The sequence below is a fragment of the Epinephelus lanceolatus genome, chromosome 13 (assembly GCF_041903045.1).
Source record: "Epinephelus lanceolatus isolate andai-2023 chromosome 13, ASM4190304v1, whole genome shotgun sequence".
In the NCBI taxonomy this organism is placed as follows: Eukaryota; Metazoa; Chordata; class Actinopteri; order Perciformes; family Serranidae; genus Epinephelus; species Epinephelus lanceolatus.
The window spans coordinates 14,148,321-14,166,067 of NC_135746.1; the positions used below are offsets into that span (position 1 = coordinate 14,148,321).

The 17,747-nt window shown below is 41.8% G+C and overlaps 1 protein-coding gene across 1 annotated transcript in view; it reads left to right on the forward strand.

Moving 5' to 3' along the window:
- pinx1 (PIN2 (TERF1) interacting telomerase inhibitor 1) overlaps positions 1–17,595 on the forward strand; it is a 32,884-nt gene extending 15,289 nt beyond the window's left edge. The window contains exon 7 of the mRNA XM_033649351.2: positions 15,168–17,595. Coding sequence (XP_033505242.2) covers positions 15,168–15,863 — 696 coding nt within the window. The 3' untranslated portion in view covers positions 15,864–17,595. The remainder of the gene's footprint in view (positions 1–15,167) is intronic.
- Positions 17,596–17,747: the final 152 nt, after the last annotated feature.

The following is a 17,747-nucleotide window of genomic DNA, read 5'->3' on the forward strand; positions in this document are numbered from 1 at the left end:
TTCTATTTACCCACCGCCATTTTCTCGCGGGTGCTTGATTGATACTTCGCATGTGCAACTCTCAACAGAGATGAGAAGGAAGGGAGATGGCTCAGTCCTCAGCAAATTCAATCATCTGCTCTGGAAACGATGAAGTTAATTCTTTTTTTTGTGAGTTCCTAGATTTACTTGCCCAATGCGGCATTTTACTTGCCCCATGCAATTAGCAATCCTTATTGTTGAGTCCTGATGTATGATATAACTCACATAAAAATGTCTTTCTGGAGTTGAAACTAAAATGTTGGGAGGAGAGCTTTTGATAATTGTCTAACAATTGCAGAAACATAAAGAAAAAAGAAAATTTAAGATCATTGTACACCAGCTGTACAACATAAAAATAAAAAAACTCCACATCCGACCCCCAGTAGGCTTAAAAAAAGCATGTATTAAGAAAATATCTGATTTCATCATCAGATATCAGATGAATGATTAACTGAAGAAACCCAAGCAAGCACATTTATATCATCAGTGCTAAAGACACATTTCAGACTGTATTCAAAATGTATCGAGGTTCAATACCGAGCCGAGTGAACACTAAAGTATTAAGCATACCAAACTCAGTGTCCACTTTATCAGATACACTTGTGCAATTTAATAAAATCCAGTACACCTGTTCTGTTATAAAGCTTACTGTGATGCTTCCCGTGTTCTCTTTTTCCTCAACACTCATAGACGTTTTAATTCATTTATCCATTTTAGCATTAAGATCATAGTAAGTGTTGGTGTTACGCTGGACTGCATCATATTGAGAGGTGTTCCTAATATTCTGCCTCCCTCATGTATGTAAATAAGGAGGACAGAAAATAAGAAACACCTCTTAATGTAATGACGTCTGGTTTAACACCAACACCACAATAAACTGTGACCTTTGTAATAAACAAATAATTTACACACTTCCAACAAATTATTTGTGAAATACAAACCCTGATCTACAAGATAAACAGATGACCACCATTTCACCCAAAACCTCATTCACCTTTCTGTGTAGCCACCTGAAAATGTATGCTTAAAACCATTATTTACACTCCCTGACCAGTGCGGGTTATCAAGTTGTGTTGGAGCACCTGTCCATCTACACGGCTCTCTGTTATCCATCACCCATCCCACGCTCGCAAGCCCTCTCCATCTCTTGCTTCCTTCTGTGCCCCTCAGCACAATTACTCACGGCATGACAAACGACAGGCTCCTTCTGCCGAGATATCAAAAAGCCCCGGCCACTTCTAAATGAAGGCACTTTGGCAGCCCTGTGCTCCCCGTGCTTATCGGCGGGCGAGCAGTGCCCCTGGCCGTCCTGCGTCCCCCTCTGCTTCCTCCTCCTTCTCCACCACCGTGCCCTCCTCAGGGGGTTTAGTTAGGGGAGCCACATGGAGGGCCAGCCCGGCTTGATTTATCTCCCTTGCCCCTCTGCCCGGCCACTCAGGCAGGCCGAAAGAGCCGACGAGGCTCCAACGGGCCTCAGCTCGAAAGCCCGGCATTAGCTGAAATAAACCATCCTGCCGCCCAGTGAAAAATGTCCTCTGATTGGCTAATTAATCAGTCAAAGGGGAGCGACGCGGCTTGTGACTTGAGGGACCCAAGCGGGCGACCGCAGAGGGCCTGCTGATAAATAGACTCCCCGCCGATTCATACATCAACAAAAGTTAGTCATTTTTTAAAGCCGCCAGCTCAGATGAAAGGTGGAAACAAGCCATAGTTTTATTTTTCCGCCTATATTTGCTTCTACATTTCTTTAAGAGGGCGTGTGTTTTGAAAAAGACAAAATTCAGTTTTTTCCTTGTTTTTTTTTTTTTTTAACTAAAGTTTTTTTTTTAAATCTATTTCTAATGAAAACTATATTATGATTGTAAAATGGTCATTTCTTAGATACTGTCCTTCAAACTTTAATGAATATTAATTAGTTTTTGCTTGTAGTTTTCCAGAGCATAATTTATATTATAGTTTTACTGCACCTTAATACATTCAGTGAAATTAGATTTTCAGCGTGCTGACTCAGCCTTAAAAAATAACATCCATATCTTTAATGAATCAAGTTTTCCAGTCGGCACTAGAAACCTCAAAATTGTTACAACATTGACCTGTTCATTAATTCTGCACTCCTTAAAACCGTCAGGGAAGAAAAATGGTCGACTATAATTTGATACAAGGCTTGTTGTGACGTCTGATCCCTCCAGTCAGACAGTCGGTATGCCTCACCCTGCTCCTGGGTCAGCGTGACCCCTGCGGCCTCTCCCACTCCCACTCCTGCTCAGGCACAAAGGGCTTGAGGATCAGGCCTCATCGGGTGGCACCTGTTGCAAGCATTTCCTGCCCACGCGTCGTCCACATGAAGGATCGCACGTCAGCAGGGGCTCCCCCGATACCACCATCTTAAGGAATATGGGGCAGGGGCGGCGCGGGTTGGGGGCCCGAGCGTTTGGCAGATGCGTCGGCAAGGCGCCAGGGAGCCGATGGGCGGAGTTGAGCGGTGAAACTTTGCTGATGGCGCAGAGGCAAAATGTGTTTTCGGTATAGAAATGGTGTTCAACTCTAGAGCGGGTTTCACAGGTTGCTGCTGAGGCCTTTAGACAGAGAAGTGAGGCAGTGTTGGATTGTGATTTTGAAAGTGAGTCAAAATTATTATTTACTTTTTCACTTTTGGTTTATAGGCATAGAATGGTTCCATTAATATATCTTTGGTTGCGACAATCATGTAAGACTAAGACATCTTTTTTTTTTTTAATTTCAGCTTGACCTCATGCAAGGAAGCAGACTGTCAAGTGTTTTTTATTTTTATATTTTTATTTTTCCATGGTGATTGTCATCATTAGGGCGTAAACTCATTAAGAAGCTCTTTATTTCTGTTTCAAGCAGTTTTGTCATTAGCTTTGTTCTTCACAGGGTCAAGTGTCTGTCATGACGCCCCCCACTAACAGGATTATTCTTTACTTACTCTTGAGTTCCACTGCATTGTGTAATTGACAGTATAAATAGAAATGTGGCACCAAAGAAGAGATTTTTCTTTTAGGCTCAGTTTACCATTAACCTCAGCCATGTTTTGTTGGAAGGGGATGGCAGTGTAAACATGAGTTGTCGCAGTGTAAATAAAAATACAGCACCAAAGCAGAGATGTTCTCTTTGGCTCAATTGTCCATCAACCCCAGCAGTGATCTGTTGAAAGGGGATGCCGGTGTAAACGTGCGCTGTGGCAGTGCGGTTGGCGCAGTCTGAATGGGCCGGTGCACTCATGCAGGGTGCTGGGCTCATTGTAAAGCTGAAGAGCTCTAATTCATTCTCAGATAACATCTAATTGCCTCAAGCGAAAGCTCTCCCCTTTCTTGAGCATGTTTGTTGACAGGCCCTTTTGCTTCTGCCGCCGAAAATATCAAGACCCGCCAAGCAACCCCCTCACTCCACCCCCTGCTGCAAAGACGCACACACACACATTTACCACCTACCTCCCTGGCAGTTCTGCGGACTGCTCCCTCCTGGCCATGCCAGCTCGCTGACACTTACAGATTAGCGCAGGACAAAAAAGAAAAAGAGGGCGTCCGTCTCTTAGTTACGGGCTTAAGCTAGAATACATGGGGCCAGGGTAATTACCGCCTGGTGAAGCTAACCGCCCAAAGATTTCCAGCCCTCTCGGCTGTTTACAGCCGCCGACTACCGTTTAATCACTGACTCTTTAATCTAATAAATCACAGCGGGGGAAAATAATCACTGTATCTTCCCTCTCTGGGGTTGGGGTGGGGGGACCCTATGCTCTTGAGGGGGGCAAGCGTTTGCAATGTTGAACAAGCACAGGGCAGTCATGCTGCATGCATAATGTTGTCTTCATTTGTTACTTATGATAAACGTTCTCGCACCGGGCACAAAGTGCAATTTTTCAAACCCCATTTTTTTGTGTTTTGTCTTAACTACACACAGAAAGTATGCCTTTAGCAAAAGTATTGCTTTGTGGAAGCTTCCATGTGTGGCGTTTAATGTGCTTATGGTACATCACGTTATTGTTTTTAACTTCGTCGTTTAATTTCAGCAGAAAAGGAATCTAGATATCAGGAGGAAGTGACATTACGTAAAAAAAAAATTGATGGTCAGTGGAAGGGTTTGCTTATTTACCAGCGAATAAGGCATCCACCTGTTTTTCTGTCCGCCCACATCAGGCTCATGAAGGATGGGCTGCTGGACTCGTGTGCTCATCAGGGAGAGACAGCTGGCTAATCAGGGCCTGATCCATAGACCTTGTGTATCGCCAAATTTATTATTGTGGCAGGACAATGAGGGCACACTCATGCAATTACAGACCCAACCAATATTGGCTAGAAATTATTGAAAGGAAAAAAAGCAGCAAGTAATGCAAACAGGCAGTTTTTAAGTAAATAAATGGGCATCTGCAACTTTGTCAAATGCTAATTAACATGTGAGCCAGAAGGTGACTTTATACCTTCTGAAAAGCTGATTAGTAAGACATATTTATCTGTTTTAATAACTTCTAATAAATCTAATACAAGTGAACTTTTGCATCTGAGTCCAGTTTTACACTAATTGCCCGAGGTGGAGATTTTTCATGACTGATCCACAGTATAATTCATCTGTATTATTTTTAAACCTCTAACCCACACCTGGAAGGACCTGAAGGGTTGGTAGTAGGAAGGCTGACCTCGTTGTTGTTTGTTGTGAAGCTACCACGGAATGCCCAATTAAAAAATACAGCCAAGATCCAACACCTTTTCATGTGGTTGGGGTGGTTGCCAGGTTTTAATATGAAATGCCAAGGAGTGAACTATTATTTGGCACTCTTTTACTAAAGTGGTTAACCAACAAAGTGATATGTAATGTGTCAGTTGGGTTATGCACAAATATTCTACCGCAGGCAGAGTTACATGCCCCAGTTTCCAAACACTTTTTTAAACAACCTCATTCTCTGGTTTTATCATTGCATCAGGGAAACAGCAACAGAAATACAGATGCTTTGCTACACAACTTTACAGGACCTCTGTGTTCATGATAAGAATTGGAGGGAGGATGATTATACATTTCTAAAGTGGTAACGCCTGGAAGTAGGGCTGTAAAGTACCATGAGGCCCGTTTCCACCGCAGGAACTTCAGGGTAATTTTACGGGGCCGGGGCCGTTGGTGTGTGTCTCCACCGCAGGAACCACCCCCGAAGGATAGAGTTCCGGAACTTTTATGGGGGCTAGACAAGTCCCTGCCTCGGAGTAGGTACTCAGAACGGCCCCGAAAGACTCCTGGCTGGGGCTTGGGGATTACTTGGTGCTGATTGGTTATACTCAAGGAGGGATGTGACGACAACAGAAAGCAACAAAATAGCCGGCATTTTTAAAACTCAGCAGATGAGGATTAGCTCGTTCATATAGCTTCCTCCGCCATGTAAAAAAAACTCACTAAATGGCCCGTGAAAAAAATATTCTTTCCAGCGGATATCTTAGTTACAACATGATTGAGCTAGCAAAGCAGTTTTGTGTCGCTGTGTGTGGTATTTATTCAGTTTTGGGAAATCACGATGTCTAGAAAGCATCAGTGGCTGCAGCTGACAGGGACAGCTAACAGCAGGCTAATATCAGGACGTCATCTGTTAAAAGCCTCCCGTTGTCGGATACGACATGAAACTACTCCAGTTAGCTCAATCATGTTGTAACAAAGACATCCGCTGGGAAAAAAACTTTTTTCACGGGTCATTTAGTGAGTTATTACAGACACCGCTAAGGGCTAACAGCTAATGGCTTCCCTACGTCGCCCCGGTAAATGGTCGCGCAACGATTACGTCACATCCAGAGCTCGTAACTTTACAGGAACCCTCCTCGTACTCCGCTCTCTCAGTGGAGACACGGCGGTTGAGAGGGCCGAACGAGAGGACGTTCCTGTAGTAGTTCCTGCCCCCCAAATAGTACCAGGAACTTCTTCAGTGGAAACGGGCCTATGAAGTGTAGAAGTCATGACAGATGCTCACTGTGTGTTTGATAGATGTCTTCAGATTCCTTATTTTGTCCAACAGTTCAGAAACAACAAGATAAATAATGTGCTTTAAAACAGAAAAGATCTTTTGAGAAGCTGTAACTAGCGCCCATATGTCAGCCTTCAGTAGGGCACATGAAAATATTAGACGTCCTGTGCCGGTCCTTAGAAGCAGGATTAGGACCAATCCATGCATTTAATGGACCCATTGGCTGCACACAAGCTATTTCCAGTCCTTTGTTCTGACCCATGGAAACTCCAGCCAGTTGTTGAGTAACGAACAAATTGACAGCAGCAACTATTGAAACACTTGAGAACCGTTATTGCGAACATTGTCCGGAGAATCTGGTCTAGACATTGTCTGGATTTCCCTTTCACACGTGTAGAACACATTCAGAGATTCACCAACTAGAAATACGTGTATATAGGTTTAGGCGAGGGGTGGCGCCTGGGTTGAGCATGCAGGAGGACATGACGTGGATTACACCGTGGTTGCGTGGCCAGTTCGTAATTTGATCATAAAATACCAACAGAAGTTACAGAATCTCGTCATCTTTCCAGTTAGACATTTTTGTTGCCATCTTCCTGTAAATGACCCTACTTTTTCACCCTCGGATTTTTGTTTTCTCTGGTTTCGGCAAGTACCGCGATAGAAACATCATCAACATGTCCACTCGCTCTCTGTGAATTGTTCGGACGATTACCTGCTCTATTTACACGTGCTCAGTTGGATATTACACAGACTTTGTACTAGGGAGCTGGCAGGATACAGTTTAAAGATTAATGTCTGATTCAACTGATTCGGACATTTGCGTTCTCACATATAGTTCCACTAGGTAGTGCAAAGAGGTTGACCAATGGATTTTTTAATGGCCAATGTAATAACCATAGTTTGGAGCAGGAAAAAGCCGATAGCGATAGTTTATGTAAAGTCCAATCTGTGCCGATTAATCAGCCAAACCAATGAAACTGTCAACCTCTAGTCATGCATGTCTAAAAGAGGCTTAGGAAACCAAAAAAGGGTGATGTTTTCTAAGTGCAGAGCTATTCATCTGTCACAAAAATCGTTTTTTTTTTTAATACTAATTTACTACTGAAGTAGACCTACCTTCATGTGTTTTAGTACTTATTCCTGCACTCTTAAGGCTAAACAATGTCTCAGTTAGCAATGACTCAATTTGGAAGACCTTGTATTGGGTTAAAAACTTTAATAAGGACATCCCTAAAAATGTCCACTTATTTCTAAAGAGAACAGAATTACAGTTTAAGAGGCTTTACTTGCTCCATGAAGGTTTTGGATCTAGTCTGTAGTCAATTAAATTTCTCTGCTGATCTCGTTGGGTCAACAAAGTTCCACACGCTGAGCCTTTTCCACCATCCCTCTGCTGGCTTGATTGCCTCTCCTCCTGAATATGTTGGCCTCGGTATCTTGGCACCTTGGCACATGTCTTACCGTTGGCTTTCCATCAGCCACATTAGCAGGGAGAGATAGAACTGGAGTGTCTTGAAGGAGGCGGCCTGTTGAATGTCTTCCCACCCTCTCCTTTTCTGTGGGACCCTCAGCGGGCCCTCCCTGTGTTCCCTGCCCAGCCCCAGCCCCCGCCAGGGGAGAGAGGGGAGCAGGAAGGGCCCGATAGCCAGCCAGGCCGCTCCTCTGCCGAAGGAGCCTTATCTCAGAACTGCACACAGTGCACTGAGCGCATCCTTTTCCTGGGGTTCTGGGTCCGGGAGGAGGAGGAGGACGAGGAGGAGGAGGAGGAGGAGGAGTAGACACGGCTGGATATAGGTGTGTTCTCCAACCCCACTATGTTGGGGACTGCCTTTTTCAATCATTCTTCTCCAGCTCCAGCAACTAAATAAACAGATTTTAAAAATTATAAGTTGGTTAAGTCCCTGCTTAGCTGTAGGTGTTAGTTTCATGCTAATCCCTTTTGAAAGTATCTGTTATTATAGGAAATACTTTGCTCTTCAAACTGTGGTTTTGCATTTATATTAGAACGAGTTACGGTATGTTAAATTTTATGTTTCTCTTTGAGGGTCAGCCTGACAAGAAAAAGCAAAACAACTACGGTGTTTTAGCATGTGGAAGTTTTGCTTACTTGCCAATGTACTGATGTACTTTATATTGAATATTTAGTCTAACTTTAAAAATCTAGACTGTAGACCTTTATAATCTACATAAAGCTACCACTGACTACAATTCAGGAATGTAAACTAGTAGCCATTCTATTTAATACTACATAATAAATACATTAAAACATTTTCAAATTCACTGATCTTGAAGAAAAGCAAAAAAATGTGAGGTTGTAGAACTGAAACAGTGCCAAGCGTGTAGGAGAAGTACAGTGGCCAGTGTGATAAGACAGATGTCCCTATCTAGAGCCCGTGTTGGTTTGTCCGTACTGGGCTACTGTAGAACAACATGGCAGACTCAGTGGAAGAGGACCCACTCAGTATGTAGTTCTAAACCTTTCATTCTGAGATAACAACATCACCATGATTATTATTTTCATGTGATTATAAACTAATGAAAACACTGTTTTGAATATAGTATTTCTGCCAATAGATCCCCCTAAATCCTACATGCTGGACCTTTAATACTTAAGTACCATTTGATACCATTTAATGACAGGAAATTAAGTGTAAAGGAATATTAATACTGCCATGATTACATTTTCTTAAATCCTAAATTGATTAAATGGCTTTTTATGATTGCTGTGTTTCGTAACTATTGTGTCATGTCGGTCTGAGGCAGGTTGTGTAGACTTTCATGTCCATTATTTTGACAGACAGGGTCCTAAAAATTCTGTCATCATTTATTATTACCCATTATTTTAATTTTCTTTCTTTCTTTTTTTTTAGTGATAAAAAGACACATTTAATAGCATTAAATTTTCATTCATTCATTTTCGTTTTTAATAACTAATATACAGAACGTGGCGTAATGCCCATTTTAAAAGTTACGTAATCACTGTTCCAACTGTGGTAAGTTTACATACATTAGTTGAGTACAGCTATAAGAAGGGAAGGATGTTTTGCTGCCTTTTCATATTTACTAGTTAACAGCAGCTATCTGAGAAAAAAATAATTGAATTCCAATGAAAATTCAAAAGCTTTCAATTTGACAACTTTGACCATTCCCTTTGTTTTATCGGCTCTCTTGCATGATATGCACTTTAGTGATGATTGGATCTTTAAGCGCCTTAAAAGATGTATTTGAATTTAATTCGGATCATGCAAAGTGAGAATATTCTATTTCCTTAGAAAAACAAGCAGCGAAACATTGTTACAGTGTGCTCCAGCAGAGCTACAACCCTGGCACTCAGCTGCTGTGACACTTTGCAGTGGTATGTAGTGATGTAACCGACCAATGCGATGGCTAAAGCCAGATAGACAATGAGGTCATGCAGGTGAAATCAAACACAGGACTAGACAATAGCCAATTAATGTGCACATGCAACCAACTGGACGGGGGTGTGAATTACTTAAAGTTACCATAGATTGACCTCATCGCTCTAATCTGTCATCATGATAAAGTGCCCTCAGATTTTTTCTGTTATTGTTAAAAGAAATTCAGTCAGTGATGGAAAATATTCAGTTAACCCGACTTCCAAGGAGAGTATCATCCCATGCCTGTGTGGCACAGAGGATATTTATATGTAATTGCCCACTCACTTGCACGTGTTATTTTATATGTATGCACTTTTCATTTATTCTTTTAGAATAATCATTTCTGAAATATGTCACCCCCTGAGTTGGCTCACTAGGGATCAGACAGTATACACGTCTATCAGACATCGCAATTAAAAACACTCACAATAAAGTGGGATTTATACTAGTGCGTCAGCTCTATGCAGAGCCTATGCATGTGGCCTACGCCGTTGTGAGCATTTATACTTGTGTGGTAGTGTGTCTGTGTCACTCTGCAGTTACACTTCCAAAACACTGGTCGGCGACAGGGTTTTTGTGAAGTGCTGTGAAGTTTAGTTGATTCAAAATACACATTAAACACACATTAAACATGGCTTAATAGAGACAATTTTAAACACAAGTACACATATCAGCTTCACTATAACTCGCAGCATCCACAGACAAACACTTGTCTTTATCTGGACACATTTTCCCCACAAATACAACATGCGAACGTTACTAGCACGAGCCTATGGTATTTTACATTGTATAAATTAGCCTAGCAGCTAGCAGACTTTTCCTGTACTCAAATGAGGCCAGGTACAACAGCAACATTTAACAAAGGTAACGTTACAAAATTCGGCTCCATTACAACTCACAAGGTTCACTGACAAAACAACTGTCTTACACTAAACACGTTTTCTCAACAAATACAACATGCTAACGTTATTAGCACAAGTCTATGGCATTTTACATTGTATAAATTAGCCTAGCGGGGTGCGGAGAATTTCCTCTGCTCTTATGAAGCCAGGATAAATCACACACAAGGCTTTGTGGAGGCTTTATTGTATTCACAATTTATTGTTTCTTACCTGTGAAATTAAAGTATAAAAAAAGCTTTGTTTCCACTGAGGGAAATGGTTTCAGCTTACAGAAACAGACAGGAGGTCTGTGTCGCAGCAACATGTAGTTACATTTCTAGGGAGGTGCACGTCAGGCTATGGTGTCGATTCAACGCAGAAGTATAAAGTTGATCGTTGTGAGTTTCTGTTACCGGGATAGTCATGAATATTGTGTCCAGCAGCACTCAGAGAGACTGCTGGGCAACCAACAATAAAAACGACTCTGAAAAAAGAGGCTGCATACGTACCAATCGTAGAAAAAGGCATATTTCATATTGAAAGATAAGATGCCATTTCAAACACTTAGTGCTTTTGGTTTGTTTTTCACTAAAAAGGATGTTAATAAAGACTGTGTGTGTGTGTGTGTGTGTGTGTGTGTTTCCTTAAAAAAGTCCCATGCCCAGCACTTACACGGAAATTGCGACTGATAACAGGCCAGAGAATATGACACACACCTGGAAAAAAGGGAAACAAGATCTCAAAACATTACTGCCGAGTTGTTTCTTAGTAACATGTTGCCCTCAACAAAAAATCTCCAGGGCTGCAGGTAATGCTGACTGAACCTGCAGGTTTATATCCATACTGTACCTGTATGTGTGTATGTGTGTATGTCCTGTCGGATCAGGGTCTAATGGAGATCCCCAGGCAGTGAGGACGAACCACGGACCAAGCTCCAGCCACTTCCCCTGATGAAGGAGATGTTTCTCTCTCAGTCACTCTCCTCTCCTTTTCCCCCCTCGCTCATTCACCCTCTCCCCTCTCTTGAGAGTAATTTCACAGGCAGTTCTAAAGTGGCCCCCAGCCATCTTCCCAAATCCCAGTTACATGTTGTTTGGCGCTGTCAGCTCTAAGCCCCATCTCCACTCTCCCAAGCAGAGAGGATGCCATTGTGCAGTAACAGAGAGTATAGATTTTCTCCGGGAAGTTGGAAAGTTTTGCTTAATGGCGCCTCACCTGAAGGGCCTCCTCTCCCTTGTTAGAAGTTGGGGCTCTTTCTCGTCGAGGTCTGGGGTGGCGGAAAACTTTGTGGTCCTGCCTCGTCATTTAGCCTCAGTCAGGTGCTTCATGACTGCGTGAGGCTCCTGAATCCATCCTTTATAGATGGAATACAGTCAATAGAATATGCAGTAACTCAGGTAATTCTCAAAGATGTTGGTCAAATCATGGTTTTTTACGAATCGGGTATATTTGCTGAGCAATCGTTTCTTACGATAATCAATATATTAGTCCAAATAAACAATGGTTATGTCCCTTATGGAATATATATTGACTATGAAGAGCCTTTTAGTGGGATGAGACTGATAGCTTGTAGGGTTTTACTCAAGTCCCCAGTGGCTAGTTTGGTATTTTGACGATCCTAAAATCCAAACATAGATACAGCATAGAAAACCCAGTGCATATGTAGGATTGTCACTTTACATTTCAGTCTATGAGGTCCCACAAGACCTGTTCAGATCTACATCCACATTGTTTTACCAGCCCATCCGTTAGCTCGTCTATCTCAATCAGCGTTGAGGGTCAAAGCGGTGTAATCTGAGTGTAAAAGCTTAAAGGCCAAACCGTGACTTGACTCGACACAACACCCGTGTTTTCAGTTCATCTCTAATCTGCAGGATTGTGAAAAATGCCGTCCACCTCACCATCTCCGAGGCAATACACAGAGCAGCAGCATTGTTTAGTGCGATCCTCAGGAGGAGCTCCTGTATTCTTCTGGACAAATCATTATGCATTGAGTAGGCCATTAGGAAAATGAAGACAAATGGGTCGCAGGGGTGAGGTGACAAATTGTTCATGCTGTGGAGTTAAAATCTAGACTGTGTTGTACCTTACACTGGTCCCTGTTTAATAATATAGCCTAAAGGCTGGAGAGATGAGCCGGTGACTGGACTGAGTCATGTCCCCAGATTAGTGTTGCACCATATACCGGTACTAGAAAGGTGTCATAGTACCTTGCCATTAAAAACAGTACAATACATAATTTTATTAGTACCAGTACTTAAGAATGACAGGGTTTTAATAAGCAAGTGAGATGCCTCATGCAGATATCCAACTGGGCAAGTGAAAAATAAAAGTGATGTCTAATGTAATTTCGTATGTGACATAATGTTACTGCTATGAAATATGTCTGAAATGCTGCATACGTGTAAGAGACTTAAGGTGCATCTCCTTTCCACTCCTTCCCCTTGGTTTTGCACATTCACATGAAGGGTAGGGGTGTCTCAGTTCTCATTTGGAGTAAGGGCTAGGGCCAAGACCGAGGGCTACATAGCCCTTGAAAGGAAGATTCCGAAGGACCACACTTGAAAGAGAGGGGCTATGAGGGATTTCGCATCATCCACCGCGTAACCATCAAACAGACGGCCGGCAAAAGTTTTTTTTAATGTAGCAATGGCTAAACGATCTCCCAGAGAATCGCACAAATGTATTTTCAGCATTTTAATTGATGATATAATTGCGGCACTCATGTTTCATGATACAGTTAAGACAATGTTGGAGTGTTTTTGCTGACGTTAACGTTTCGGTGTTCCTTTCGTGTGTCACAACCTGAGACGATAGCATTTTCATGTCAACTCTTGTCACTTCTGCTGACGTAGGGGGAACGTTTCTACCCCTAGCCTGCTCAACTCTGTATAGAGCGGCAAGGGGAAGACGCAGACGAAGGGGGAGGGGCAAGGGTAAGAATGAGAATTGGGATTCACCCTTAGGTTTTTGCCCAGAAACTAGCATTACATTTTTGTGCTCTTCTTGTGCTCTGGTGTGTTCGTATGATCCTTTTCAGAAGTTTTGTGAGGCTTTGTAAAATAAATCCATAATGATAAATTCCGACACTAAATATCTTCCATGGTTATTTATCCCCCTTTTTGTGTCAAACTGTTGTTATAAGCAACCAACTAGCCGCCTTAGGGTTGAGTTTGTCCAACCAATCGGATGCTGTGTTTTTGACTGTGTTAGTGATGTTTGGCAAACACTTTGGTATAACATTTTTACTGTTGGGTTTTTGTTAAGAATATTAAGTTCTAACACTTGTCCTGATGCTTTAGACTTTTGCTGTGATGTCGTTTCAGTATCAGCATCTACATAATTAGGCAGGTGTCATATCAAATTCATAATTTTGGTGTAGTGTGGTGACAACACTACCCAAGTTTGGAGACAGTTTAACCGAGACAAATAAATAAGCTCTGGTCTTTCCTGCTTACTAACAACTATTTTCAGTGCGTCTTTTATCAAAGGGATCACCTCCTCACTGCCTCACTGGAATCAGTAGAAGCCTTATTTTTGCTCCGAGCATCTTCTGCTTTGATCCTAAAATAGGTTGGACTCTGACAAAAATGTCTGAATCTGATGTTGCCTTACTTCTTTAAAGACACACACACACACGTTTCAGAATCAAGATGACATAGGCCAAACACCAGACACCTGCATTAGCCCAGATGAAAAGTGTTATTTGATATTTTAATTATATATATTTGAGATACTTACTTGACAACGCCAAGAGGTTTTGAGAATTGAACAGTAGCCTGGTTTCCCACGCGGTTTTTCACACGTCATAGCCTCTCTTGCTCTCTTCATTTCCTGCCTGTATGTACAGTGTCACTGTCTAATACAGGCAGAAAGCCAGAAAGAGGGATTTCTAAGAATAGAAAAAACCCTGATCTTGAATTAAATCAACACCTCTGACAGTTTCTTCAACAACTGAAATCTTCAGAATTATCACTGCAAAGTTATTGTGTTATTATTGTACATTTAAACATGTGATCATGTGATGGTTTCCCTAAAATCACTGAAGGATTAAAGTCAGGGTTGGAAATGAACTTTTTTTGTCCCCCCTGCCACCATGGTTACTGAATTAAAAAATCTCCCAGCCACTCAATAGGTTGCCATTGTGTTTTTGGCTGGTGAGTGAAGCAAATCTAGTAGCTAGTTGCGTATTTTATCAGCATTTGGCTGGTGGCTGGTGCTAATTTCCAACCCTGATTAAGGTATAAACCGTTGTCAGTGTTGATTTTCTAATTAAATTTACCATTTATGTTAAAGGAGATGGATAAAGGAGATTTACTTAGCTTAGTATAATCATGTCTGAGTACTTGATGTGACTGTCAGATGTAAAAGGCTGCTTTAAGCCACAGTTGCAACTTTTAATCACTGAATTATTTTGAATTAAACAAATATTTTCAAACCATGTTAAATGATTTCCAGAAGCGGTGTTCTTTATATTTAATGTCATTGTTGTCATTTGGTGCAGTGGCCCCTTGTGAACTAATTTTGACACTGTCTACACGTTTGGTTTATTTATTAAATAAATGTTGTTGGACAGAGAGATGTTTATGCTGTTGAAGAGCAAGGACACCCAGCAGGATGTGTGGCTCTACATTGTGTTGTAAGAAGATGATGATATATATATCATGTGTGACAATTAGGTCCGCGATGCTTATTTTAAGATGATCCTTTAACACCTATTGTTGCCTCAACATCCTATTTTGGGCTCTTTCACTCACTAAAATCTGGTTAATCTCCGCATGATGATTGACGGTCACTTAAGCTCCTCTGTCCACCATTGTGTGTGTTTGTCTATTTCTGTGTAGATTCTCTAAATGCTGCTTTAAATGCTGACTGTGTCTTCTCTTGTTTGTGTTTTTGGTTTAGGAGAGCAACAGCAGCGATTCTCAGGGGGAGAAAGAGGAGAGTTTTACTCGTGCTGCCTTTGAGCTGGACACAGAGGCCATCACCAAAACAGTTAAGAGCACTCTCACGATGCAGGAGTACTTTGCACAGCGGATGGCTCAGCTGAAGAAGGATCGCGGGCAGGCCCAGAGTGCAGCACCCTCAGAGGAGACCAGCGAGACATCAGGTCCGTCTGAGCAGCCCAGTCCCATCGTCATCAACAATGACGACGATGACGACTCAGAAGAGCCCAAAAAGAAAAAGAAGAAGAAGAGCAAAAAGTCAGAGGATGATCTAGAAGTGGTCGAGGAGAACAGCACCCCCGCTCCTATTGTAATAGTGGAAGACGAGGACCAACCACAGGAGCGTCCGGAGAAAAAGAAGAAGAAGAAGAGGAAAATGGTAGAAAGCGAGGGGGCTGCAAGTGAGGACTGTAGCTCCACCTCTGGTGTGGAGCAGAACTGCGAGGAGCTGCCTCCATCCAAGAAGAAGAAGAAGAGTAAAAAACACGATGAGGAAACTGACCTAGTAAACGGACACGAGCCAACCGAGGATCAGACTGTAGAATCTGAGGTTGTTCAGAAAAAGAAGAAGAAGCACCGAGAGGAGGTTGTCGAGGAGGTGGTGGAGAAGAAATCCAAAAAGGACAAGAAAAAGAAAAAGAAACATCAAGAATAGAATGGAATTAATAGAATTGGACTCCATTTTGACCAGTCTTGTAGTCTTCTGGGGGACTCATGTTGTCCTGTTGTCATAAACACCATCACGAGGGCACATGTGTAGAGTAACTGCCTTCATGTCAAATGTCTTGTACAAATACAATCTGTTAACCTGTTAATGACGAACACGAACCACTAACTTGTACTGTCGAACTTTGTTGAAGCAGTTGGTAAAATACCTCAAGTTAAGAGACAGACATTTTGGGAAATACCCATTAGATTTATTTAAACATGGAGTTAAAGTGGAAATAGACGACTTTTTTTGCTCTAACTTATCACTATGAATTAGATATTGGTTGCACAATGTAATGATATTAATAACACCATCGCTGTTTAGATTGAGTCCCTATAAGCCTCGATTTCACTATGACATTCTGTCTACCACCAGGTACTGTATCCCCAGAATGAAGGCTCCATTTATGGATAACGAAAATACAACGTCCACACAGTTATGTCCGTGCAGTTAGCAGCCTGCTATTTTCTCTGTAGCATCTGAACGTTGCGGTTCAGTCATGTCTCGTTGAGAAGCAGGATGTAGCAGTTCTTTGTGCCTCAGCCGCAGTTGGGAGAAGTTTTCATAGATGGCTTTTGACCAGAAATGGATTTCTTGACTAAGGTTAAGAAAATGGTTTGGGCTTTCCGGGTGAAAGCCTACAAGGAAAACTTCTTCCATGTGCAACTGCCATGTAGCCTCAGTTTTAGCTCGTCCATCTTTTGGAATGGGATTGTACATTTGCGAGGAGAATGGTCAGAAGTGGTAGTTTGTGCAGTCTAGCCTTTGTCTAAGCTTGTAGCCCCACTCATTTCTACCACTTCCGCTTACCCTGTCTCTGCCACGGCCGATGTCTTCCTGGGATTATAGCCCAAACTGATCAAGGTGGTCTGACAATCTCCGCTCGTATCTATTGGCAGTCAAACAAAAGGTGACTGCATGTAGTGCCGATTCCAAGGATATCATGTCGGTTGTAGGCTGAAGGTGCTTCAACTTTTCTATCCAAAAAAAGGCAATAGTAAAAATGACACAAACAGTAATAAATGACCCGCCATTTTGTCTGTGTGACAGGGGCACCAACAGTACCACTTGGAATCGTTGGAGGGAAAGAAGTTGTCTAAGATATGGTGTTTAACTCCATAAAAACACTTTAGCTTTTGTACTTGTGTAACAAACAAGACAACAGTCTACATGCCGAGCTAAGCTAACGAGCTGCTGGCTGTAGCTTCGTATTTAACAGACATACCTGAGAGCACTTGTGATCCGCTCATCTAGCTCTAGATTCCCAAAATGTCAAACTGTTTCTTTAATCTATAAGGTACAGCTATTTCTCTATATGTGACTGTCCCCACGATTTATAAAATTTATCAATTCGGACATCATGAGTTGACATAATTTTTATAAAAAGGAGTTTTACATCAAATTTCAAAAATGATTAGAGACTGCTGACGTGTCTTACTGAATCTTCCTTCAACCATCTTTGTTAAATCCTTCAGATGATGAGTATCTCCTTCAGTAATTATATTTAAACTTGTACAAACTACTTCAATGTTATGTGACTGAAAAATATGAACTGATGCAGTTTGATGTTTTGCTTGAAATCTGTAAAACATCTGTCTGACACACCCATGAGCTGGAAGAAAACACATGGTGCTTTCACAGGATGAAATCATTTTTTAAATAAATCCGAATAGCCATGCATGCGTGTTTTTTTTTTTTTCTTCATAGGTGGAGTGAAATGCAGGTGAATTTATAAAGAGAAAACAGGAGAGAGGGCAGTGAGGAAAAGTGGGTTTACGTCAGACATAAGCTGTAAAGGTAATCTCTAAACATACACGGATACAATACAGG